This window comes from Mastacembelus armatus, chromosome 5 (genome assembly GCF_900324485.2).
Source record: "Mastacembelus armatus chromosome 5, fMasArm1.2, whole genome shotgun sequence".
Taxonomy (NCBI): domain Eukaryota; kingdom Metazoa; phylum Chordata; class Actinopteri; order Synbranchiformes; family Mastacembelidae; genus Mastacembelus; species Mastacembelus armatus.
The window spans coordinates 7,370,401-7,396,688 of record NC_046637.1 but is presented as its reverse complement, the minus strand read 5'-3'; the positions used below and the strand labels follow the sequence as shown (position 1 = coordinate 7,396,688).

General features: G+C 38.4%; 1 protein-coding gene across 2 annotated transcripts in view; it reads left to right on the top strand.

Annotated features, from left to right (window-relative positions):
- Positions 1 to 16,253: 16,253 nt before the first annotated feature.
- Positions 16,254 to 26,288, top strand: part of slc12a5a (solute carrier family 12 member 5a) — a 123,889-nt gene continuing 113,854 nt past the window's right edge. For both annotated transcript variants that reach the window (XM_026306887.1, XM_026306886.1), the window contains exon 1: positions 16,254 to 16,413. In XM_026306887.1, the coding sequence (XP_026162672.1) occupies positions 16,254 to 16,413 (160 nt within the window). The remainder of the gene's footprint in view (positions 16,414 to 26,288) is intronic.

Here is a 26,288-nt window from a genome sequence, read left to right as displayed (position 1 = left end):
CAGGCTTGAAGTCTGGTTAACTGGTTTGTGTTAACAGGTTTAATAGATAGATATAACTGAGTGTCATCCGCATAGCAGTGGTAATTAATAGAGTGCTTCCTAATGACATATCCTAAAGGAAGCATGTACAGGGTGAACAGAATCGGTCCTAGCACGGAGCCTTGTGGAATTCCATAACTAACTTTTGTTCGTGTGGAAGGTTCATCATGGACATGAACAAACTGGAATCTGTCCGATAAATAGGATTGGAACCATTTTAACGCTGTTCCTCTGATACCAATCACATGCTCCAGTCTCTGTAATAAGATGTTGTGGTCAATGGTGTCGAATGCTGCACTAAGGTCTAGGAGGACAAGTATCGAAACAAGTCCATTATCTGAGGCTAAGAGAAGATCGTTGGTAACTTTCAACAGTGCTGTTTCTGTACTATGATGTGCTCTAAATCCTGATTGGAAATCTTCAAATAGTTCATTCCTGTGTAAGTGGTCTGATAGCTGCTTAGCAACAGCTTTTTCTAGGATTTTAGAAATAAATGGCAGGTTGGATATTGGTCTATAATTAGCCAAGACTCCTGGATCAAGACTAGGCTTTTTGAGTAAAGGTTTGATTACTGCAGTCTTAAAGGCCTGTGGTACGTAGCCTGATACTAGAGATAAATTTACCAAGTCCAATAAAGATGAGTTCATTAATGGCAGGGTGCCTTTAAGCAGTCTAGTCGGGATGGGGTCCAAGAGACACGTTGATGATTTCGATGAAGCAACTACTGATGTAAATTCAGAGAGATCTATAGGAGAGAAGCAGTCTAAACATAACTGAGGTCCTACAGATGATTCAAGAGCTACTGTAGTAGAAGATTCATTTGTTGCAGGTATAGGAAGCACCTGCTGAATTTTATCTCTAATAGTTGTGATTTTATTTGTAAAGAAACTCATAAATTCATCAGTGCTGAGAGCTAAGGGAACACTGGGCTCAACGGAGCTGTGACTTTTTGTCAGCCTGGCTACAGTGCTGAAAAGAAACCTGGGATTGTTCTTATTTTCCTCTATTAGTGATGAATAGTATGCAGTTCTGGCTTTATGGAGAGCTTTTTTATATGTTAGTAGACTGTTTTTCCAGGCTAGAAAAATTTCCTCTAAGTTTGTGGAACGCCACTTCCTTTCCAGCCTTCGTGATGCCTGCTTTAAGGTACGAACATGTAAATTATACCATGGGGCTAGTCTTCTCTGAATCACTAACTTCTTTTTCAGAGGGGCTACAGAATCAAGCGTTTCACGCAGTGAGGTTACAGCGCTGTCAACAACATGATCAATTTGGTAGGGAGTAGGATTAAGGCAGCTGCCCTCCACTATGTTTATACTTGGCATGGATGCAAATAAAGATGGAATCATTTTCTTAAATTTATTAACAGCGTTGTCGGATAAACATCTACTGTAGTGGAATTTTCTTCCAGACGCTGCATGATCCATCATTTTAAATTCGAAAGTTATTAAAGAATGATCTGACAAAACAGGATTTGGGGGAAAAATTATTAGATGTTCAATTTCGATGCCATAGGTCAGAACAAGATCAAGGGTGTGATTAAAACAGTGGGTGGGTTTATTAACGTTTTGAATGAAACCAATTGAATCTAATATAGAATTAAATGCAATGCTGAGGCTGTTATTTTCAACATCTACATGAATGTTAAAATCTCCCACTATAATGACTTTATCTGATCTAAGCACTAAATCAGACAGGAAGTCAGGGAATTCAGTTAAAAACTCTGAGTAAGGAACAGGTGGACGGTACAAAATGACAAGTAGAACTGGTTTTTGTGTTTTCCAGTTTGTATGTGAGAGACTAAGAGTGAGGCTCTCAAATGAGTTATAACTGTTCTGAGGATGAAAGTTTAATAATAAGTTTGACTGGAAGATTGCAGCTACTCCTCCACCTCGACCTGTGCTTCGAGGAACATGATAATTTTTATGACTGAGGGGGGTTGATTCACTCAGACTGACATATTCATCCTGCTGTAACCAGGTTTCAGTAAGATAAAGTAGGTCAATTTGGTGATCAGTTATCAAATCATTTACTAACAGAGATTTAGAAGAAAGGGACCTAATATTTAATAATCCACATTTGACAGTTCTGTTTTTCTGTTCAATAATAGGAGTGGTCTTAATTTTTATTAAGTTTTTATGAATAACTCTTCTGTTAACTTCTGATTTATTTGATTTATATGTTCGAGGGGCAGACACAGTCTCTATGTGGTTTGAGGGGGGCGGCGGCTCTAAGGAAACTGCAGAGAAGCGTTTTAGACTGAGTCTCTGCATCCCGGTCCCCACCCTGGATTGTCAGGCTTTAGGTCGGCTAAGAAACTCGGCCAAATTCCTAGAGATGAGAGCTGCACCATTCAAAGTGGGATGGATGCCATCTCTCGCTATCAGACCGGGTTTTCCCCAGAAAGTGGCCCAATTGTCTATGAAGCCCACATCGTTTGCTGGACACCACCTAGACAGCCAGCGACGGAACGACGACATGCGGCTAAACATGTCATCGCTGGTCAGATTGGGGAGGGGTCCAGAGAAAACTACGGAGTCCGACATTAATTTAGCAAAGTTACACACCGACTCAACATTAATTTTAGTGACCTCCGATTGGCGTATTGGCGAATTCACCTAATATTTACAAAAATCAGCACACATGAACAAATAAAATGACCTTCTTCTCATATTTCAGATTCCTGGGATATGGTACTTCATAGCCTTGTCCTCGGATACCTGTTTGATTCCAGCACTGTTCAATGCTGTTACATGGCCAAGCATTGAATTGAACATTACTGCAAGGGATACACCAAACACCTATGATTTCAGCATTAAGACCAAAACGTAGGAAGTATTTTTATTTTTCATTATATATTCTTGGAATGAATCGTTTTAAAGTAAGACATTAAGAGTATTTGTGCATCATATATATGTCCAATGTTAAATCTTTATAATTCCTTTGCAGGTATGGACACTGCACCTATGACTCCTTTTCATTTTTCTACAAGAACTACAGCGTGTTTCAAGTAGACAGCAACTGTAAGAGCTTTATTTAATATATTCTATACACTGAGGTTTAATTATGTATCACTATGAAACTTTTATACTGCAGATCCACTTGCTTGTTCTATTTCAGTCTGTATTATAACAATCAACTAAAAAAGACAAAAAAAAATCAGACAATATAAAAAGATAGAATAAAATCACAAAAGAGATGCACAGATTGTTCAGGTTTTCAAAGAATTTCTAGGCTACTAAAACAGGGCGGTTGCATTTTGTTTTTGTGATATTAATTTTGTGTTTTCTTTTTAAATCTCACCATATTATTTAATGGCATTTCTTACCATGTTAATTAGTATTTTTAATATGATTCTCATTTTAATATAAACCATCTAACTTGTCCACACTTATATTGATTTCCATCAGATGCTCCAACTGATAATCCAGATGTGCTGCTGCAAAGTGGGTGTCCTGACTGTGCCATTTTAAAGGCGGATAAGATCATTAACACTTTGATGCTCTTCAGTAAGGAGAATGGGATAAGAATGAGAAAATACATGATAATATTTCCAATAATGGTGGAATATAGGGCCTATAGTGCTAGTGTGCTAGCTTGCTACTATTTGCTAAGTTCCATTAAACACAAACTAGAGACTATTAATACTCTGGCAAATATTAGTCCTTTGACCTGCTGACAGGACTAGATTAAAATCATCATCAAGGTTATTACAGTGAATCATGAGGGAATTATTATTTTCTTTTTATTTTAAGTGATGGACTGAACAGTCCACAGACCAACACGGTCATTCCTAATGATTATTGGTACTGTATTTGTTAATGTGCTTTGTTTTGTTTTGTATGTTTGTTTTTTTGCTTATTTCTAACATCTTTTTATAGCATGTAATATAAATATGTATATAAGGTGTGAGTATGTGCAGTAGTGTAGGTTAAATATAATGTGCATTTTCCAAGGCAGAATTTCCAAGGCTTTATCCCAAAGTGTCATCTTCTTAATAGGTAGGAGGAAGACACTCACTGCTGAGGAGATGAAGGAGTTTGAAACACAGGCAGATTGTCTTGGCTGGTACAAACCACAGGTCTTCAACTCAGATCATGGTGAGACTTAAAAAATCATATAGAATATGAGGTCTTTACAGTAAATATCTCAAAACAAAAGGATTTACATGCTTTTTCATTTTCATTTTTGCTTCCTACACAGCACGTGAAAACTGCAAGCCCTTTGATGACAACAGTGATAATGAACAAGTAGCACAGATGATTTTACAAAGACTGAGAATTGTTTTTGCAACGCCCTTTCAATGTTTGACTGAAAAATATCTTTATTACCCCCGTCTTGCCTTTGAATGGACTCAGCAAAAGTGGAATGACCTTTGGTGAATGTTTAATAGTAATCCATTTACATACATGAGCTGCATTTACATAGGTCCCTTGTGTTTGTTAAGATCCATTTCATCTGCTGGTCTGCCATGTAAAACAGTCGCTCATTGAATTTCATCCAGATAACACACAAATAGAAATGACTATTAAATGACATGTTCCAATACTGTTGTTGCAAGATTTTAGGGGGGAAAATATGCTCTATTGGGCGTGTTTAGCCAGAGAAAATGCAAAGCTTAAATGTTCAGCTGATTTTCTGAGAATAAATGTTTTCCATCACTGGCCTCGACTCATTGATCCCATGTCCCAGTATCAGGCTACGTACCACAGGCCTTTAAGACTGCAGTAATCAAACCTTTACTCAAAAAGTCTTGTCTTGATCCAGGAGTCCTGGCTAATTATAGACCAATATCCAACCTGCCATTTATTTCTAAAATCCTAGAAAAAGCTGTTGCTAAGCAGCTATCAGACCACTTACACAGGATTGAACTATTTGAAGATTTTCAATCAGGATTTAGAGCACATCATAGTACAGAAACAGCACTGTTGAAAGTTACCAACGATCTTCTCTTAGCCTCAGATAATGGACTTGTTTCTATACTTGTCCTCCTAGACATTAGTGCTGCATTCGACACCATTGACCACAACATCTTATTACAGAGACTGGAGCATGTGATTGGTATCAGAGGAACAGCGTTAAAATGGTTCCAATCCTATTTATCGGACAGATTCCAGTTTGTTCATGTCCATGATGAACCTTCCACACGAACAAAAGTTAGTTATGGAATTCCACAAGGCTCCGTGCTAGGACCGATTCTGTTCACCCTGTACATGCTTCCTTTAGGATATGTCATTAGGAAGCACTCTATTAATTACCCCTGCTATGCGGATGACACTCAGTTATATCTATCTATTAAACCTGTTAACACAAACCAGTTAACCAGACTTCAAACCTGTCTAACTGACATAAATGCCTGGATGACCAGTAACTTTTTACTTTTAAACTCAGAGAAAACAGAAGTCATTATATCTGGGCCAAAAAATCTCAGAAATAACTTTTCTAAAATTATAGCTACTCTAGATGGCATAACCCTGGCCTCCAGCACTACTGTAAAAAACCTTGGAGTTATTTTTGACCAGGACATGTCCTTTAACTCACACATAAAACAAATCTCTAGAACTGCATTCTTTCACCTGCGCAACATTTCCAAAATTAGGAACATCCTGTCTCAAAATGATGCAGAAAAACTAGTCCATGCATTTGTTACCTCAAGGCTAGATTACTGTAACTCATTACTATCTGGATGTCCCAATATCTCCATAAAAAGCCTCCAATTAATCCAGAATGCCACAGCCAGAGTCCTGACAGGAACTAGCAAGAGAGATCATATTTATCCTATATTGGCTTCTCTTCATTGGCTCCCTGTAAAATATAGAATAGAATTTAAAATCCTTCTTCTCACATACAAATCCCTTCATAATCAAGCTCCTTCATACCTTAAAGACCTCATAGTACCATATTATCCCAATAGACCACTTCGCTCTCAGAGTGCAGGTCTACTTGTGGTTCCCAGAGTTTCCAAAAGTAGAATGGGAGGCAGAGCCTTTAGTTATCAAGCTCCTCTCTTGTGGAACCAGCTCCCAGCCTGGGTTAAGGAGGCAGACACTCTCTGTACTTTTAAGGCTAGACTTAAAACCTTCCTCTTTGACAAAGCATATAGTTAGGACTGGCTTCAGGCAACCCTGAACCATCCCTTAGTTATGCTGCTATAGGCCTAGACTGCCCGAGGACCATCGGTGCACTGAGCTCCCCTACCCTAACCCCCCCCCCGTCCTTCCCTTCCCCTCCCCTCTCTTCCTCTCCTCCCACCTCCTGTATATTCCACCATTCAATGGCTCTATCCACTCACCCCAACCGGTCGAGACAGATGGCCGCCCAAACTGAGCCCGGTTCTGCTGGAGGTTTTTTCTTCCGTTAAAGGGAGTTTTTCCTCTCCACTGTCGCCAAGTGCTTGCTCATAAGGGAATTGTTGGGTTTTTAGTTTTAGTTTTTGTAAAGTGCCTTGAGATGATTTGTATTGTGATTTGGCGCTATACAAATAAAATTGAATTGAATTGAATTGAATGTCTCAATGTTGCTTTTGTTCAGTGACTTTTTAAACACATATATTAATGTATGTGTGTATAATATCTTCTTAGAGAAATAATAAGATGTTTGGTAAACATTAACTCCAATTATAAACCACAGAAAAAGCATATACTATACTAATAATCCCCATTACAATAAAATAATTGTACATAAGATAGAAAAGTTGTAAAAATGAATCATGGGTAAGCTTGAAGTCTATTATTTCTATGGGAATAAGTGTAGTTAAGCTGATAATGAAACACAACTATGACAAATAGAATGAATTGTGTCTTTATGCTATCCAACACCAACAGGGCCATGTTTCGCTAATGTACAAGTTCTGACCATGTCACATCATTCTCAAGAAGCTAGCAGTAGGTAAGCCCATTGGTTAGGGTAAATGACTGGCTACTGCAATATAGTAAACATTTGTTGGAATCATCAAAAATGAACATGTCTTATTATAATTTTATGGCTGACACCTTATTTTTTTAATGTAAGAATTTATCTTAATCAGTGACCAGAATGAGCCGTGTCAAAGACAAATTTTTGACTATGAGATAGAAATAAAGTATCTTGAATATTGAAAACTGAATACATGCTGATCTAGACTGGAAAACTAAGAGTTTGGGGACAGTGACAAGAAGTGAGGGGTTTAGTAAACAATTATGAAGCTATCAATCAACTCAGTCATAAAGTAACCATCTATTCAAGCAACATGCCAGCTCATGGTGGGTAAAACATTGGCCTTCCTTAATCTAAACAGGCTGAGCAGCTGAGAATAAAACCAGAAGCTAATACAGCTTGTAGTTTAATTCTGAGAAATGGGTCTGATTGTGCATGTGAGCTGTAAGGCAAGCTAACTTAACCTGAAACCCACCAAAAGGGCTTCTCAGTGAGTTCATGAAACAGACAAAGTTGATAGATAGACATCATATTCAGTGATGTTTTGAATGTACCTTTAGTCCAGTCTGATAAATGTGTCTGCATAGTGGTGAGAAAACACCATAGTAAGAGATCATTATTATTTGGTTGGGTTTTGTAATCTGCATTGTACCCACTCATTCAAGGGGTGGGTAGATGTGGCACAAAATAATTGCCTAGTCATGCTAATATAAGACAGCTCTAACAATGAGGCACCAGAACCATGATGAAAACTGTGTGCTGTTGTTGTGCTGAATCTCATCTCATTGCGCCAGTGTGTCTTGACCTGTGAGAGGCTGCTAAGGCCAGTGGATAAGAGTCATGATGTAAGTCTCTTTCCACATTTATAACTGGCCTTATATGCATCAGTTTCTAAGACTTAACTGGACGTACTGAGACTGTTGGTGCACTGTTTTTTTTCCTGAGGCATATTTGCTATTTCTGATGTCTGGAAGAGATGTCATCTCAGTCATATCCATGAAACTCTCAGTCCAATAATACCAAAAATGTTTTTTTGGTATTGAAGTGAATTATGTTCAATCGCTCACACATTCTTACGCTGGTGGAACAGCCACCAGGGGCAATTTGAGGTTCAGCGTCTTGCCCAAGGACACTTCAACCTGTGGATCAGAGAAACCAAGGATCAAACTGCCAACTCTCTGGTTCATGGTTGACCTGCTCTACCTCCGAAGCCACAGCTGCCCCTGACACAATATACAATACAAAATTGAACAATCTGACAAATTGCACAAAATGTTGCCTTTTCTATAATACAATTATAATTATGTACAAAACATATATATTTCTTTTTTTTTTTTTTTTTTTTACCAACGGGCATAACAAGTAACGTGAATCATGCTTTCAGTGGCAAAAGTACTCATACTGTATGTATAAAACTTGCAGCTCATTAGCAGATGGCTCTAAACGGTACTTTTCACCAACATTTTTCCAACACCACAAAAACAGTTTGAATTAAAAAGTAAAGACATTTAAATTTGCCCTTTTAGTAGTGGTATTACATCGCTTTGTGCTTGAGAAAGCCTTGCATATAAAGCTGTAGACACTTGCATGAGCTAAAGTAGCTGATTACTTTTTATCAAAATTGCACCACCGTTAAGCCCAAACAAGGCTTTGAAAAAAATGTGAAGCTTTTAAAATTGCAGCACTGAAAATAAATCTGTAATAATTTAGTTCCACATGGATAATGGCTGTAACGTGCCCAAATGAAAAACTAAAATGCGTGTGTGGAGTGTGATTACATCCCCAGAGAGTTGGATTAACACAGACATAATTAACTCAATTAACCGTCAATTAACTGCAACATTGACTAACAATACTCTAAATGTGTTAAATCACTCTTTGGATGTTAAATTCAACTCAGAAATTTTTCACAACTCTCCCAATTTTGCTGTGTACTGGAGTGCCAAAGTACAACTCACTTTTATGCTGTTTATGTGTCCCAAATCCATTCTAGCCTATATCCTAATTCTTTTATTGTAGAAATTTTACAATATGTGCAATATTGGACAGCAGTTCATTGTATGCCTTTTGCTTTGTTTTCTGACAAATCTGGCTCTGGTAGCTCTTCCATTTTATTATGGGAGAACAGTGAGCATCAACAGAACATTCAAAAATCGACCATATTTTGTATGAAAACTGTGTGGTTTGAATATGCTTCATGTTGTCCCCTTACATAACTACACAAAACCTCCTTATATGCTGTCTTATTCTGACCAAAGTGCACACACTATAAACTCATGAAATGGCTAAACAGACAGACAACTCAGTCCCTTGATTACCCAGTTCCTTTTTCTCCAGTTTGTGAAACTGCAGTGCTTGCATGGTTTGTTTGCCATGTAAACATAAAGAATTAGTAGCAATCCTAACATTCAGGGTTAACGTTCAGCTTTGTTGACATATCTTTCCAGTCAGGGGTGGGTAGATGTAGCACAAAAATAACTGGTCAGTGATGTCAATATAAGACAGTTCTGACAGACACAGAGGCATCGGAGTCATGATGAAGACTTTGTGTGTTGCTGTTGTTGTGCTGAGTCTCATCTCAGTGTGCCAACCTGTGCCACTGACCTGTGAGAAGCTGCTGAAGCAAGTGGAAAGAGATCCAGATGTAAGTCTCTTTCCACATTTATAGCTGGCATTGTATCTACTCTATTTTACTGCTTTATGAAACAAACCTAAACTGAAGCTACTGAGCCTATTTGTGCTGTATCTCTTTTTATTGAAAAGTGTTTTAGAGGAAAGAATTCACCTAATATTTACAAAAATCAGAACACATTAACAAATAAAATGACCTTCTTCTCATATTTCAGATTCCTGGGATATGGTACTTCATAGCCTTGTCCTCGGATACCTGTTTGATTCCAGCACTGTTCAATGCTGTTACATGGCCAAGCATTGAATTGAACATTACTGCAAGGGATACACCAAACACCTATGATTTCATCTTTAACCTAAAAATGTAGGAAGTATTTTTATTTTTCATTATACATTCTTGGAATGAATCTTTTTAAAGTAAGACATTAAGAGTATTTGTGCATCATATGTATCTCTTGTCCAGTGGCTCTTTGACTATATCACTATCTCTTGTCCAATGTTAAATCTTTATAATTCCTTTGCAGGTTCGGACACTGCACCAATGAATCATTTTCATTTTTCTACAAGAACTACAGCGTGTTTCAAGTAGACAGCAACTGTAAGAGCTTTATTTAATATATTCTATACGTTGAGGTTTAATTATGTATCACTATGAAACTTTTATACTGCAGACCCACCTGCTTGTTCTATTTCAGTCTGTATTATAACAATTGACAAAAAAGACAAAAAAAAAATATCAGACAATATAAAAAGATAGAATAAAATCACAAAAGAGATGCACAGATTGTTCAGGTTTTCAAAGAATTTCTAGGCTACTAAAACAGGGCGGTTGCATTTTGTTTTTGTGATATTAATTTTGTGTTTTCTTTTTAAATCTCACCATATTATTTAATGGCATTTCTTACCATGTTAATTAGTATTTTTAATATGATTCTCATTTTAATATAAACCATCTAACTTGTCCACACTTATATTGATTTCCATCAGATGCTCCAACTGATAATCCAGATGTGCTGCTGCAAAGTGGGTGTCCTGACTGTGCCATTTTAAAGGCGGATAAGATCATTAACACTTTGATGCTCTTCAGTAAGGAGAATGGGATAAGAATGAGAAAATACATGATAATATTTCCAATAATGGTGGAATATAGGGCCTATAGTGCTAGTGTGCTAGCTTGCTACTATTTGCTAAGTTCCATTAAACACAAACTAGAGACTATCAATACTCTGGCAAATATTAGTCCTTTGACCTGCTGACAGGACTAGATTAAAATCATCATCAAGGTTATTACAGTGAATCATGAGGGAATTATTATTTTCTTTTTATTTTAAGTGATGGACTGAACAGTCCACAGACCAACACGGTCATTCCTAATGATTATTGGTACTGTATTTGTTAATGTGCTTTGTTTTGTTTTGTATGTTTGTTTTTTTGCTTATTTCTAACATCTTTTTATAGCATGTAATATAAATATGTATATAAGGTGTGAGTATGTGCAGTAGTGTAGGTTAAATATAATGTGCATTTTCCAAGGCAGAATTTCCAAGGCTTTATCCCAAAGTGTCATCTTCTTAATAGGTAGGAGGAAGACACTCACTGCTGAGGAGATGAAGGAGTTTGAAACACAGGCAGATTGTCTTGGCTGGTACAAACCACAGGTCTTCAACTCAGATCATGGTGAGACTTAAAAAATCATATAGAATATGAGGTCTTTACAGTAAATATCTCAAAACAAAAGGATTTACATGCTTTTTCATTTTCATTTTTGCTTCCTACACAGAACGTGAAAACTGCACGTCATTTGAAGACAGTGATGATGAAAAAGCAGCACATATGTTTGCTGAAAGACTGAGAATTATAGTTACAACGCCCCTTCAATGTTTCACTGAAAAATTTTTTTATTACCCCCGTCTTGCCTTTGAATGGACTCAGCAAAAGTGGAATGACCTTTGGTGAATGTGCTAGAGTACTGCTATTAGACATGTACAATCACACCACTCATGTTTATATGAAATGGTGTAAGAGTAAATTTTTGAAGGGAATTGATTTCTGTTTAATTTACTGTTTAATAGTAATACATTTACATACATGAGCTGCATTTACATAGGTCCCTTGTGTTTGTTAAGATCCATTTCATCTGCTGGTCTGTCATGTAAAACAGTCGCTCATTGAATTTCATCCAGATAACACACAAATAGAAATGACTATTGAATGACATGTTCCAATACTGTTGTTGCAAGATTTTAGGGGGGAAAATATGCTCTATTGGGCGTGTTTAGCCAGAGAAAATGCAAAGCTTAAATGTTCAGCTGATTTTCTGAGAATAAATGTTTTCCATCACTGGCCTCGACTCACTGATCCCATGTCTCATTTTGCTTTTGTTCAGTGACTTTTTAATATTAATGTATGTGTGTATAATATCTTCTTAGAGAAATAATAAGATGTTTGGTAAACATTAACTCCAATTATAAACCACAGAAAAAGCATATACTATACTAATAATCCCCATTACAATAAAATAATTGTACATAAGATAGAAAAGTTGTAAAAATGAATCATGGGTAAGCTTGAAGTCTATTATTTCTATGGGAATAAGTGTAGTTAAGCTGATAATGAAACACAACTATGACAAATAGAATGAATTGTGTCTTTATGCTATCCAACACCAACAGGGCCATGTTTCGCTAATGTACAAGTTCTGACCATGTCACATCATTCTCAAGAAGCTAGCAGTAGGTAAGCCCATTGGTTAGGGTAAATGACTGGCTACTGCAATATAGTAAACATTTGTTGGAATCATCAAAAATGAACATGTCTTATTATAATTTTATGGCTGACACCTTATTTTTTTAATGTAAGAATTTATCTTAATCAGTGACCAGAATGAGCCGTGTCAAAGACAAATTTTTGACTATGAGATAGAAATAAAGTATCTTGAATATTGAAAACTGAATACATGCTGATCTAGACTGGAAAACTAAGAGTTTGGGGACAGTGACAAGAAGTGAGGGGTTTAGTAAACAATTATGAAGCTATCAATCAACTCAGTCATAAAGTAACCATCTATTCAAGCAAAATGCCAGCTCATGGTGGGTAAAGCATTGGCCTTCCTTAATCTAAACAGGCTGAGCAGCTGAGAATAAAACCAGAAGCTAATACAGCTTGTAGTTTAATTCTGAGAAATGGGTCTGATTGTGCATGTGAGCTGTAAGGCAAGCTAACTTAACCTGAAACCCACCAAAAGGGCTGTCATGATTGGCATCTTGACTTCCTGTTTTTTGCTTTTAGTTTGAAGGACCATACAGGATCCGGTTTCCTACTGTCTACTCCTAATTGATTACATAATTGTTTTCACCTGTGTTCTCTTCTCAGCTCACAGTTATATACCCTCTCTCAGCCCTAGATAAACTGCTAGATTGTCTGTGAAATCTTCACTATCTTTCCCCTGACTTACCGGTTTTGCCTGCATCAATCTGCTCTAGACATGGTTCATGAAAGCTGCTGGTCACAGACCTCCTCGCCTTGTTCTGCCTTGCTAAGTAAAGTAACATTACCATTTTGTTCATGGAGGAAATGTTTTGCCCAAGAGGATCTTTCTGTTCTGACTCTTACATGACAACCAGAGGATCCATGTCAAGTTAAGTCGGCTCATTCCCTGCTTATGTTGGTGGAGAAGAGAAATGTTTTAGTCCGAGAGAAATTTCTCTAGCACCAAGTTAAGAGCCCAGGAATACCATGTCAAGCCATCTACCTTGATTCTTGTTTCATGATTAAAGAAGAGAAACGTTTTGTCCAAGAAGATCTTGTTAGTACCAAGTTAAGAGACCAAGACTACCATGCCAAGCTACGTACCATGATTCTTGTTTCATGATTGGAGAAAAAGATTTTTTGTTCAAGAGGATTTTGTTTAACTCTCAACAAAGGACCTGAGACTCTTGGTTAAGCACTCTGGGTTTCCCTAGTTGCAGTCACACCAGGATAAGAAGGTCAGTTTGTATCATGTTTCTCTCCACGGGCCCATACCTGGCTGTAGTGGAAGAGCCTTCTTGTTATTGTAACCTATGTTTTCCTCCGAGTTGTCAATTCAGATATCAAGGATCCTCTGACCAAGGAAACCCAAACCACCACATATTGCGCTGTCGAAAGCTCTCGGACACAGCACCCCCCCCCATCTGTCACGACTATCCTGGTGTTCCCGGGTCCCGGGACCACCATTTCTACCAGAGACTTCCCCGGCTTCGTCCCATTGACTGGTCATTCACGTTGTTTTAAACCTCCTGTTCGTGAAGTAACAAAAAGTCTTTTAGATATAAGTTGTGGTGTTGGCATTTAATTGGTCCTCATTCCCCTGAAATCACAAGGGCTTCTCAATGAGTTCATGAAACAGAACGTTGATAGACATCATATTCATTGATGTTTTGAATGTACCTTTAGTCCAGTCTGATAAATGTGTCTGCATAGTGGTGAGAAAACACCATAGTAAGAGATCATTATTATTTGGTTGGGTTTTGTAATCTGCATTGTACCCACTCATTCAAGGGGTGGGTAGATGTGGCACAAAATAATTGCCTAGTCATGCTAATATAAGACAGCTCTAACAATGAGGCACCAGAACCATGATGAAAACTGTGTGCTGTTGTTGTGCTGAATCTCATCTCATTGCGCCAGTGTGTCTTGACCTGTGAGCAGCTGCTAAGGCCAGTGGATAAGAGTCATGATGTAAGTCTCTTTCCACATTTATAACTGGCCTTATATGCATCAGTTTATGAGACTTAACTGGACGTACTGAGACTGTTGGTGCACTGTTTTTTTTCCTGAGGCATATTTGCTATTTCTGATGTCTGGAAGACAGTCATATCTGTGAAAGTCTGAGTCCAGCAATGATTATTAAAATGTATTTTTTTGGTATTACTGTGAATTGTTTCACATAAAAATGCAATTATTTTTACTTGTAAGGGTTGAAACATGCTACATGTGGTGACCGGCACACAGTCCCCTCTGTGAATGTGTGCATACTAGCCTAACAATCCATGTGTACATACCAAATCTTCAGGAATGGCACTGAGCTGTGAAAGAATTTTGTCATGGTGGCCAGAACGTACAAATCCCATAGGCAATCACTGGAAAAAATCAGCAGCTGTAAAATGCTTATTTATTAATTTGGATCCCCATTAGCCTCTACCAAGGTAGTGGCAACTCTTCCTGAGGTCCCTACAAGCAAATATTACATTACCATACAAAACTACAAAATTCTACAACAATAAAAAGTAATCAGTAATAAAATATCTTGGTGCATAATATAATAAAATGTAATTTACAACAAAATGATAATTATAATAAAATATTAAAAACATACAATGCAGCTCAAAACATTACACAACCAAAACTGTACATAACATAAAAGCAACCAAATCCCAATCAGAGACTGCACTAGATCCCAAAATTCAATCAAGTAATAAGAATCAACTGTTTTCTGTATATTGCGCCATTAAGTATTTCTTTAAGGACTTTTTAAAACTAATTTTACTAATTGAAAGATATATAATATCCGAAGGCAGATCATTCCATATTTTCATTCCTCTATACAGAGCAGTTCGTTTCTTTGCATTGGTTTTTAGAACAGGAAGTAAAAAACATCCTTTTGATGCATGCCTGGTGTTAAAATTGACTATTGCTACTATATAAAAGTTGACTGTACAGAACATTAGGGACTCTAGACACAGAAATATTTCTTATGAAACAAAGCAGAGACACAACCATCACCATCGGCCACCCTAGCGTTTTGTGCATTCTTATGATATTAGCCCTTCTATTGCTTAGTACCACAAACTCTTTAAAATCATTTTTAATGATAACAATTTGATCTGTTTTGGTGCAGCACGCGATAGAATTAAGAACCACTAAATTAAGCCTTTAAATGAATGGGACATTTGTTAGGTTTAAACAATTTTGGAATAAAGTCTGATGATATGGAGTATATCTTGTGTGTTTGTGGTCCCTGTGTCATGGTTCATTCATTCTTTTCTTTCAGATCAAGGCTGATGCTGCTTTTTGTAGTCGGTAACTCACACTGGACTGCAACTAGTTACTTTTGATCAGGATTATTTAAAGGTGTCGTTACCAAGAACTATCCACTCATCATTTTTGAAAACTAAACCTAAATCACTTTACCTTTGCAGCAGGGAATGAGCTGCAGCTCTTGATTGACACTTGATCTTTAGCTTATCTGGGGTTGCCTAGCAACGCCAGCTCAGAAATGAAGCAGCCTGGATTGTTTTGAACGTTATATTTAGAAAACATAAAATAACGCTGAACATAAATAGTCAGTACAGTGTGTGTTTCATGTGTTGGTATCATATCGTGTATGTGATTCATAAAGTGTGTTTACGTTTTCTTTCCACCGGCGCCACAAACGCTACGCAGCCGGCTTTAGGACCCAGATGCGCGTCAGCCCGCAGACACCGGTTGATGAGACGGTCCACACGGTATTACACATTTAATCACTCGGCAGGGAGCTGCTGTTCGTCTATGACCGCGTAGACGCAGGTGAACCTACCAGAAGGTAAAGGTGCACCATTGTACCCAGAACATTTATCGCTGTCTTTGTCTGCCCGAGTCAGCTCACACCGCGGCAAGAAGACCCGTCGCTTGTCAAACCGGCGACAACCATGAGCCAGAGGTTCACCGTCTCCAAGAGCGACGGCGACCGGCGCCCCTCAGACATCCAGGGGGAGGTGAACCAGCTGTTTGAGGGAGACGAGCCTGCGACCAGCAGCGTAGCTGAGGGCAGCGAGGCTGCCGACACCGAGGTGGTGGTGGTGCTGAAAGGTAAGGAGACGCTTACGCCGGCTTCATTCATCCTGACGCTGTTTGTTAGCTATAAGCTATAACGTTATGCTAGCAGTCCTTACGCTTTGCTGTGCGTCCACGCCACATTGTCTACAGGCTGATGTGTGTGACATGAATTTTTAATAGCTCCACGGTGCACGGTCTGGCCAGGAACACAAGCACTGCAAAGCGTCCACTTTCCATTTGTATTGTTACAGGTGCGGAGCACAAACTAATGGACTCATGTTTGTATGTTGACAAACAACAAAATGGTGTTTATTTTGCTTTGTTTTCATGTGGCCCCTTACGTTTTGTATGACTCAGGCACGTAGCTAGCATGCAACAACAACAAAAAACAAAAAAAAAAACGCATGCAACAATACGTTGCATGCGTTTTTCCTGTAGTCATCAGTGGTCACTGGGAAGAACATCCGTTTATTTCCTTTGTAACTTCCTCAGCAACCTTCGATATATATGTTCTTCACCTAACTTTCTGTGGCCTTATTCATAGGCTTTATATAGATTTTATTATATTGAAGCTTTCCTCCTACACTTGCTGTGACAAACCACAGCATGAGAGCAGAGAAACTGCTTACTACACTTGTGAAGAGGGGATCACTTGTGGCTTCACTTAGATGTACTCACTAAAAAAAGGATTTTATAGAATGATAGCTGATTTTATAGAATGATAGCTGACAAAATGATACTTTTTTGCAGCTGAGGTGAAACTGTTCAGTTAATAATTTCTCTGTCTGTCAGGGGTGAATAAAAGCAGAATTAGTCAAACCTAGTATTTTCAGCTTTATAGTTATGTCAGTATCTGTCATTGCCCCTCATGGGAACCAGTGCCATTGTGGTTCAATCCTGTCACTGCCTCACCTGACTTAAATAATCAAGTTCCTGTCAGTCTATGTCTGAACCAAATGCAGCCGGGCAGAACAAATGGTGGCTCAAATCAAATAAAAGCATTTACCATTAGGAATTAACATTAGAAAAAGTGCAGTCATTCAGGTCCAGCCATGCGCAAATAAAGATTTATCTGCAAATGAATCAATACATTTTTATAATGTGCTAAACCTATGAAGGCTGAGACGTTAATGACATTTCAGATTAATTGGCCAGGCTCCCCAGACACCCATAACTGTCTTTACAGTTGCTGCTCTTTAATTTCTGTGCTTTGCTCTGAAGTCTGTCAAGCACTGCAGCTTTACTTAGGCATTCAGTTTAATTTGCTATTCACTGATGAAAAGCTGTGACCACAATTGTTGGAGTGCTAATAAACAATGTAAAAGATGTTAAGGATGGTCATAACTGACTTTCTTATACCTTTTAGGGGGTTTTTTTGAGGTTACATCACTAACCTCAGTCCTGCCACTTACCGTTTTTGTTGGATATATTGCTAGTCTTCCCCCAGTCTTGACATCATTCCTCCTGTGTCAAAGTTCAGTATAACTGACAGATTTCTTCAATTGCACCAGGTAACCACTGAGATGAGTAATGAAAGTTTTTAACTACTACTCCAACTCTCTTTGTTGCTACAAAAGGCAACCAAGTGAAACAACATAAAAATATATCTTCAGCATTTCCCCAAATAAATGCCCAAGTGTTTATCAGTTTTGTATGACTAGGTGGGTAGGAAGGAATGCATCATCCCATATGATTGTGTTTTCCTTAAGAGATGGGAAGTGCTTTATTGAAGGACTTCCTCTCATAAAAGCTGCAGACTTGTGGAGACTGGTGTCTCTGCATCCACTTTGCTGGTTCCCATGGTGACACAGTATATTTTCATCAACGTTGTCTCACAAAAAGGCTTGCAATGAGGTGAGAACACTTCAGATCAAGCAAGTACCATTATGAAATCAATGTCTTGCTGGGAAGGTGTGATGTTTCTCCTTCCTGTGTGTGTATGTGTGTGTTTTTTTTTTGTTGTTGTTTGTTTTGTGTTGTGTGTGGCTTGGAAGTGTTGCAATAGAACAAGAAAATAAAACAAAGATAAACACCAAACCTGTACTTTCTAAAATGTTAGGCCAATAGATTGGTGCTGTAAATTTGATAGAAGTGCAGAAGTGAAACAGATGTTTGTGGAATACTTGAGTGTGTAGAATGAGACTGTGAAAATGTTCATGGGTCTAATTTTTCTCATGTCTACCAAAGTGCACTTCAAACTAGTTACTATTTTAGCTGGTGACAGGTGCAGGGCTCAAATTCTTCCCCCTTGGCCTGGACCTTGTGATCCTGTTTCTATTGATCTAGAAGTGTGAGCTCAGTTGGCTCCGCCATTCAGCCAGTGTGGTAGATCATGACTGGCTGCAGCAGGGAGGAAGATCCTGGCCTGTCTGGCTGCTAAGTGCCCTCTGTGCTCTTGACCTCACAGCAGTGAAAGGAGATACATCTTCGTTAGATTGGTTGTGCTGAGTGAAATGGGCTGCAGCAGACATGAGGGTTTGTTGGGCGTTGCTCTCCTAGCAATTTGAAAATAGGAGTAGAGAGGCTTTAAAACTTGCATGTTATTCAGAAGCCTCACATTTTCAGTTCATCACAACTGACATACCCAGCTTCTAATTCAGAGGTACGGTGTAGCCTTGGCCAAACTATAATGCTCTGCTTTAGAGAGAATGTGCATTTAAAGTAGAACCTGACAACAATGATCTATTTTATGATTCGTACTGTAAACATTTAACAACATTTAAACCTGCATTCTTTTTCGGCCACTTCGATACAGTGAGGCATAAACAATACAAGAACAATACACATTAAAGTAAAAATGGTGAGTGTTAGCCAGCCAAAAGTCTTGTCTGATTGTTTTTTCACACAAATAATGGACAAAGAGCAACATAAAGATTCATCAACAGCAACAACATTCATCGAGAGTGGGGTTTCAGTCCACCTGATTCATCAAATATCTTGCTTTTTAGTTCCTTAATGTTCAGTGTTCACCAACTGGTCACTGATGTGAAGTAGATTTAAAAAAAAAAAAAAAACATCAGCAAAAACAGCTGCCCAGCAGATACATTACATGAGTTAGCCTGCTCAAATCCTTTACCTTTACCTTTACCATTGTAACTACCTAAATTGAATGTAGTGCTGACTGGAGTGAGCAGGCGTCTGTATGGCTGAACTCTTATGGGTGAATTTGGATGGACTCTTTTATAACATGATCTATTATTGATGCACGCCTCACCCTTGGCTTTTTGTTTCCTGCCAATCTGTGATTGCTCAAACAGGTTCTAAGTTTGTGTATATGCATTTGTGATATAGTTTTGCTGATTTATTAGAAGTGACAATTTTAGCTGAAGAGTCCAGACACTATGGTAATAACAGTAACCCAGTTTCTCCTCAGTGTTTTGGTCCATGAGCAGAGAAGCCGACTTGGCTGAGGGTTAATCTGTGTCAGGATGTTTTGTTTCATTCTGAATGCAGTCTGGATGGGAATCACCCAGCATGGGAGCACAGTGACAGTCACAACCATAATCGCACCAACAGCACAACCTAATAACTTCATGAAAAAAAAAAAAACACAGCAAAGCATGCGTGTTTCTGTTTGGGTTTTTGCCATTTAGCGTGTGTCAGTTACTGTTGAAAATGTGTTTATATACAGAACTATCTATGTGTGCATCAAGTAGTGAATGAAATTGTAGGATAACAGGAGTGTGCAGTTCACTCTTAATTTAGAAAAGTGCATTACTCTCTGTGTTCAGCTTGTCTTAGTGTCATCTGTCTGCACCCTGTTGCCAGTATAGAATGACACAGAGCCAGGTCTGCCTTATTAAAGGATAAGACTGGCAATATGTTAACAGCATTTTAGTCCATCTCTGACTTTCAAAACTTGTCTGTGGCTCTCAGAAATTGAAAACTAATTTCCTAGCTGGGCATTGTAGATTTTTTTTTCAAACGTTACTCAAACAGGACAAAAGGATGACTTTGCTGGGGGCTGTTTTCAGCCACAGAATATTAAATACTTATGGCAGCAGGACTTTGTACAGTATATGGAAATAACCTTTTAAAATAAGCTACAATGTCTGTATGCTGATGTAGTTGTGAAGGAAAATGTCAACCAACAACGTGGGTCTATGGCACAATGTATACTGGGATATAGTTACTCAGGGCAGCACTAGCTATGATGCATTCACTGGTCATTGCTTTTGGAATTTTCATGTTTGGTTGATTTTGTTTTTTTGTTTTTTTTTTTTAATCTAACATTGGCAGCCAGTGATTGTGCCTCCATGATAAGGAGGTGCTGGCTGACTGGATGGGGATTGTTTGTGTGTTTATTCAGGCATTTCTGCCCTGATGCTGTAATGAATTCCATATAAATAATAGATAACTCTTTTATATAGAGATGCAGTCCAATGGTGAACATAAATATTGAGTCACAAAGGCCTGTTGTGAATTACTCGTGTTTGTAGGATCAATATAGTGAGGTCAACAGCTCTTTTAGCCACTCCAAGGAAAAGGTGGCCATTTGATTAGGATTTTTATGGAAAATCTATGAACCTTCTAAAAACATTGTACTCACAACTAAAGGTGATATTCATATATTTTTAACAATGCCTTGTTTTTGTTTCCAAAAAAATAGGTTAGGTTTCAGATGTGAGGTCTTGTTTGAATAACAGCTAAATTCTCTTTGTCATTTAAAGTTATATGGGGTTACAAGAATAATAATTTAATAAAAAGGTACTTCGAAGTGCCCAGATTATTATAAACATTAAAAGATTCACCACATTGCTTTGGTTTGGTTTATATATATTTTTTGTTTTTGTTTTTTTGTTGTTTTTTTGTAACTGTTTCACCTTTAGAGTAAAATGTGTGTGTGTGTGTGTGTGTGTGACATGGATCATTAGGCTTCTTTGCAACTCTGCTTTAGTTTAAAAGTACACAAATGAAAGTGCTTGTTGTCAAAGGTCTTTTGTAACTGCCACAGACTAATTGGCCTTGATGTCTATTTGAGTTACTTTTGTAACACTTTCTGTGGTGCTTGTTATTGCCAAGTTAAATTCCTCTTCTGTGAGTTGTTGACTGTGTTTTCTGTGTTGACCGTTGTTGATGTTGTACACAAACTGTAGAGAATCAAAAGCTCTGAGGTGCCAAATCATAAGTTAAACCTATTATATAGTTGTCTGGAATGGACGAAAAGCTAGTCATAGAAAACAATGGTGTTTAATGGAATTTAAATTCTATGTATGAAAAATGCTTTATCTTATAGCAGCCAGGATATTTATGGTGCTCTTGTTACTCCTTATTGCTCTGCTTGAAATTCATAGTTGTCTGCTCTTCTATTAGAATTTTTCCCAACTACATTATCTGAACTAGCCTGGCAATTGGAAAATGTGAGCCTGGCAGTTGCAGACCTGAGTTTGTAACCTTTTAAAGCTTGACTGGTTGTATCATCCTTACACACAAAATGACATGATTTAGTGCAATTTTTTTTTAACCACTCCACGTGTATTTGTGTAAGAGGGTACAAGTGTTTATGTGTTGTGTCAGTGTTGGGAGCTGATTCATATTCATTGCACCTTTTAGCAGGTGTCCCAGTTGTACTTTCTTTTGATTCATGAAGTTGACTATGTCGACGATGTTCACAAAGAGGAAATATAATCAGATGCCAGTATGCATTTTTTACAGTCAGTAAACCACAATATCAAAGTGAAGAATTTAGCAAGTTATTAAAATTAAATTCATTATTCTTGAGGACTGAAATAAAATTATGGCAAGGCTTAGATTGTTGACAAGATATCCTGTATTTCTCTTCAGTGACGAAAATATAGTTTATGTTATCTTACCTTAGTTTCTAAAGTTGTAGTTTTGCTAGGAGCACAGTTGCCTTAATAATTCTGAAATAGAAGAAGTCTGGGCACAAAAGGATTCTCATTAGACTTGGCTGCCCAGCCAAACTGTGTAATTCAGTGAGAACAGCTGTAGTCAGGTAAGTGACCACAAAGCCAACAGTTACTCTAACAGAGCTTCTGAAGTCCTTTCTAGAAATAACAAACCCTCGTGGAAGGAGGCTGCTTTCAGCACTTCATCAATTGGTTCTCAAGGGAAAACCTGCCCTAGAGTCCATGTGACTTTGAGACTAAGGTAATGGTTCACCTTTGAGCTTTACAATGTCCTGAAGCATACAATCAAGACAAAACAGGAGTGGCTTTGGGACAAGACTCTGTCCTTGTTAGTGGTCCAGCCAAAGCCCCACAGTGGAAAGACCAGAAGTTCATAGATGCTTCCCATCCAGTCTGACAGAGTTTCAGAGGATTTTCCAGGAAGAACAGGATAAACTACCCAAATCCAGGTGTACAAAGCTTATAGAGCCTTGCCAAAGAAATGGTTGCCAAAGGGGCTTCTACAAAGTACTGAATTAATGGTATCAATACATTTACAAAAATTCATAGAAACATGATTTCATTTTGTTATTATGGGTTATTGCGTCTATATTGATGGATAAAATTGACAACTTTGTGTTTAACATTAAATATATCAAACAAAGAAATATGTAAAAGTAAAATACTTTATGAAATATATTATTCACACCAGTGTGGAGCAGGAAAACTTCTTTAACCTTTCGCTTACCGTTCTTTATCCCCTTGCCCCTCTGTTCTGCTCTTTCGGTAATACCATTAAGAAGAGTCATTGATTTGTAGTGTAACTAGTCATTAAACGCCGTTGCTGCACCATCATCACTCTTCCTGTTTATGTCAACAGGGGAACCATCAATATAGTTAAGATCAATACAACTTCCTGCACCATTACCTGCATGTCCTTTCCCTATCTAATTTTCAAAAGAGCTGTTTAAATTGGATCAGAGCATTCTGCAGGGGTGGGGCACTGTGAGATTTGACAGAGGTGTAGTGACATAGACTGAACAACAGAGGGCAGCCTAGTTACAGTTTTGATTGTCCAGATTGGTACTTTATGCTTGGTTGATGAGTGCTCAAGGTATATTATTTAAAACATTATCTTGACAAAAATGAAATATATTAATGAAAAAAAAAACATAGAGCTGTAACTGTTGGTTCTTGCTTGTATAAAATGAGTTAAATATGAACTGGAGTGTTGAGTGTAAGAAATTGCTCTGCAGTGATCCAGACACATGCATTTCTCTGCTGAGGCAACAGGGGGCACATTTCTCCTCTCTTATTCAAGACTGCCATATTATGTATATTTTCATCAGTCAGAATGATGTGGTAGAAAGGCTTGATATGAGAATAGGATCAAGGACCTAGTGAATAACAGCAGTCTTGTGTGTGTGTGTGTGTGTGTGTGTGTGTGTGTGTGTGTGTGTGTGTGTGTGTGTGTGTGTGTGTGTGTGTGTGTGTGTGTGTGTGTGTGTGTGTGTGTGTGTGTGTGTGTGTGTGTGTGTGTGTGTGTGCGTGCGTGCGTGCGTGCGTGCGAGAGAGACAGACAGAAGGTGCATGTCAAGCATATCGCCAGTGAGGAGAATGTGTTTGTATGTGCGCACGCTTGTGTGTGAAGATGGGAGGAAATCAGACAGGGAGAGGGGAGAGGAAAAGGCAGCAGCACAAGGGGGAGTAAAGCTCCCTGAGACCAAAAATCCTCGTGCTGTTATGTAACTGTCTACAAATTGGAGGAGGCGTGCGTGTGTTCTTGTGTGCGTGTGCGTGTGCGTGTGTGTGTGTGTGTGTGTGTGTGTGTGTGTGTGAGAGACTAGAACCAATTGATAGAAAGTGACAAAATCCTCCTCACATGCAGGCAGGCTGCAGGGCAGACCTCAGTGACACTAACAGGGGATGAGTGGGGGAGAGGTGCTGGAGAGGAAACATCAGCAGGGAAAGGTAGAACATTCTCATGTACGACACAACCCTGACAGTGACACATCCATGACAGGTCCAAATATCTGGCAGGGTGGACAACAGTGGCTCATTCTGTGGTGCGCAGGCTGAGCCTCAACCTTTACACTTGAGATTTCCATGTGTGTCTGTGTTCTCATGTAGTCAGCAGCATTAAAATCCCACAGCTATTTAGCACATCATATTAGTTTAGAATATTCTGGAAGAAATGCGCATTAATGACTTTTTACAGGTCTTGTATAGAAAGGCTCTGAAGGAAAAATGAAACAAACCCAGCAATTTGCACATGCCAACTGTCATCCTGAGGAATTATGTTCAGTCATGAAAATTATTGTTAGTTGAAGCGACATTACACAACATTTTCTAAAAAAAATTATATTGCAGTATGATTTTTAGATGAAACCATCCATCTGATCTTGTCTGGGGCTAAACATATAAGAAACAAATGGCATCATAGTGGAAGTTAAATAATGTAAATGTCTCTAACTATCTTTATTTTTTTATTTCTACTATTCAGTGACTTGTCTGAATTGCACATATTGATTTCTTTATTTATTGCATATCTCAGAGTTGAAATATGGTGTTGCCGTTAAGTTTCGTCATTCTGATTTTATTCATTAGACCTGTGGGATCCACCCGCTCAATACCACTAGGATCTGTGGACATTAGAATTTCTCATTTCTTCTTTCATTTAACAACTGCCTGACTACATTTCAGGAGACACTAACTTTAGCAATGACGAGGCAAAAGATAAATTTAATAGGTTAGCATGATAATTTATCAGCCATAAGTTGCCAGAATAGGTCATTGTTGCCATAATGTAAGAGCTACACATTGCTGTGGTGCATGTGTTTTTGTGTGTTATTTTGGTCAGATTGCAGAGCAGCACATGCTCCATCTACTGAGGCAATGAAAGCAGAGAGCAGCAGGCCAGAGATGCAGGTCATGAATCCCCATGGGGCTGGGCTGGTATTCAGGAATTATACTAGGCCTTCCTGTCCCTCAGGACTGCTGCTCTCTGCTCTCTCTTTTTCTGTATCTGTGAAAGAATTTGGGGCGAGGACTGGCATGAGGGCATATTTTGGGGTTTTGAAAAGGTGTAATGGAAGATGCGAATTAGTAGTTGTGCCATTAGCTAAATATACTTTAATTCTGTCCTCTGAATTTGAAATTTTTGTTTTGAATTCCAGTTATGTTTTTTTTTGGCTGGCTGGCTTGGAGACTAGTTGCTATAGTGCTGCAGCGGGCAGGAGGGAGAAGGATGGGCCTTGGCCTCGTGTCTGTGCCTCACTGGAGTTGTTCCACAGCCCAGTTCTTTCCACAGTCCAAAGCTCAGCCCGTTGCGCTCAGTTGGGGTACACACACTCCATCAGTATTACAATGCATGCCACTGCTGTGGCGCAATGTCAGGAAGGTGACTGCAGAGCAGGTGTGAGTCAAATAGGTTTTTCAGATACTTTTTAATTGTCTTATAGCGCATAAATCAATAATGTTAGCCACAAGGGCAATAGAAGTAAACCACTTGCAAATTATACACTATGTTTACAAATCATTTGTCTTGTTGCCATTGTTCTGCACAAAGCTGTCAGTTTTGTCACTAACTCATGGGTGGCCCAGTGGCACAGGTGACAGCATCATTAGCATTTGATCATTAGCTTTTCTGGAAACTTCAGTTCCATTTTATTTTTATAGTGCCAAATCACAATAAAAATCATTTCAAGGCACTTTACTTAGAAACCCAACAAATCCTTTATGAGCATTTGGCGATGGTAAAGAGGAAAAAACTCCCTTTAACGGAAGAATCCTCCAGCAGAACCAGTCTCAGATTGGGCGGCCATCTGCTTCGGCTGGTTGGAGTGAGTTGATAGAGGAGAGCGAAAAGAACAACAGCAATATACAACAAATAATCACACCCGTGATAGAAAGGCAGTGTATAGTAGCCTTTGTGTTGCCACACATTTTACCATATTGTTCTGAGGTGTGTGTCATCATAGTGGGGAAGTACTGTAAGTAATGGCAGTGTGGCAACTGGTTCAGCACAATATACAAAATATTTGTATTTGTAGCACTTTG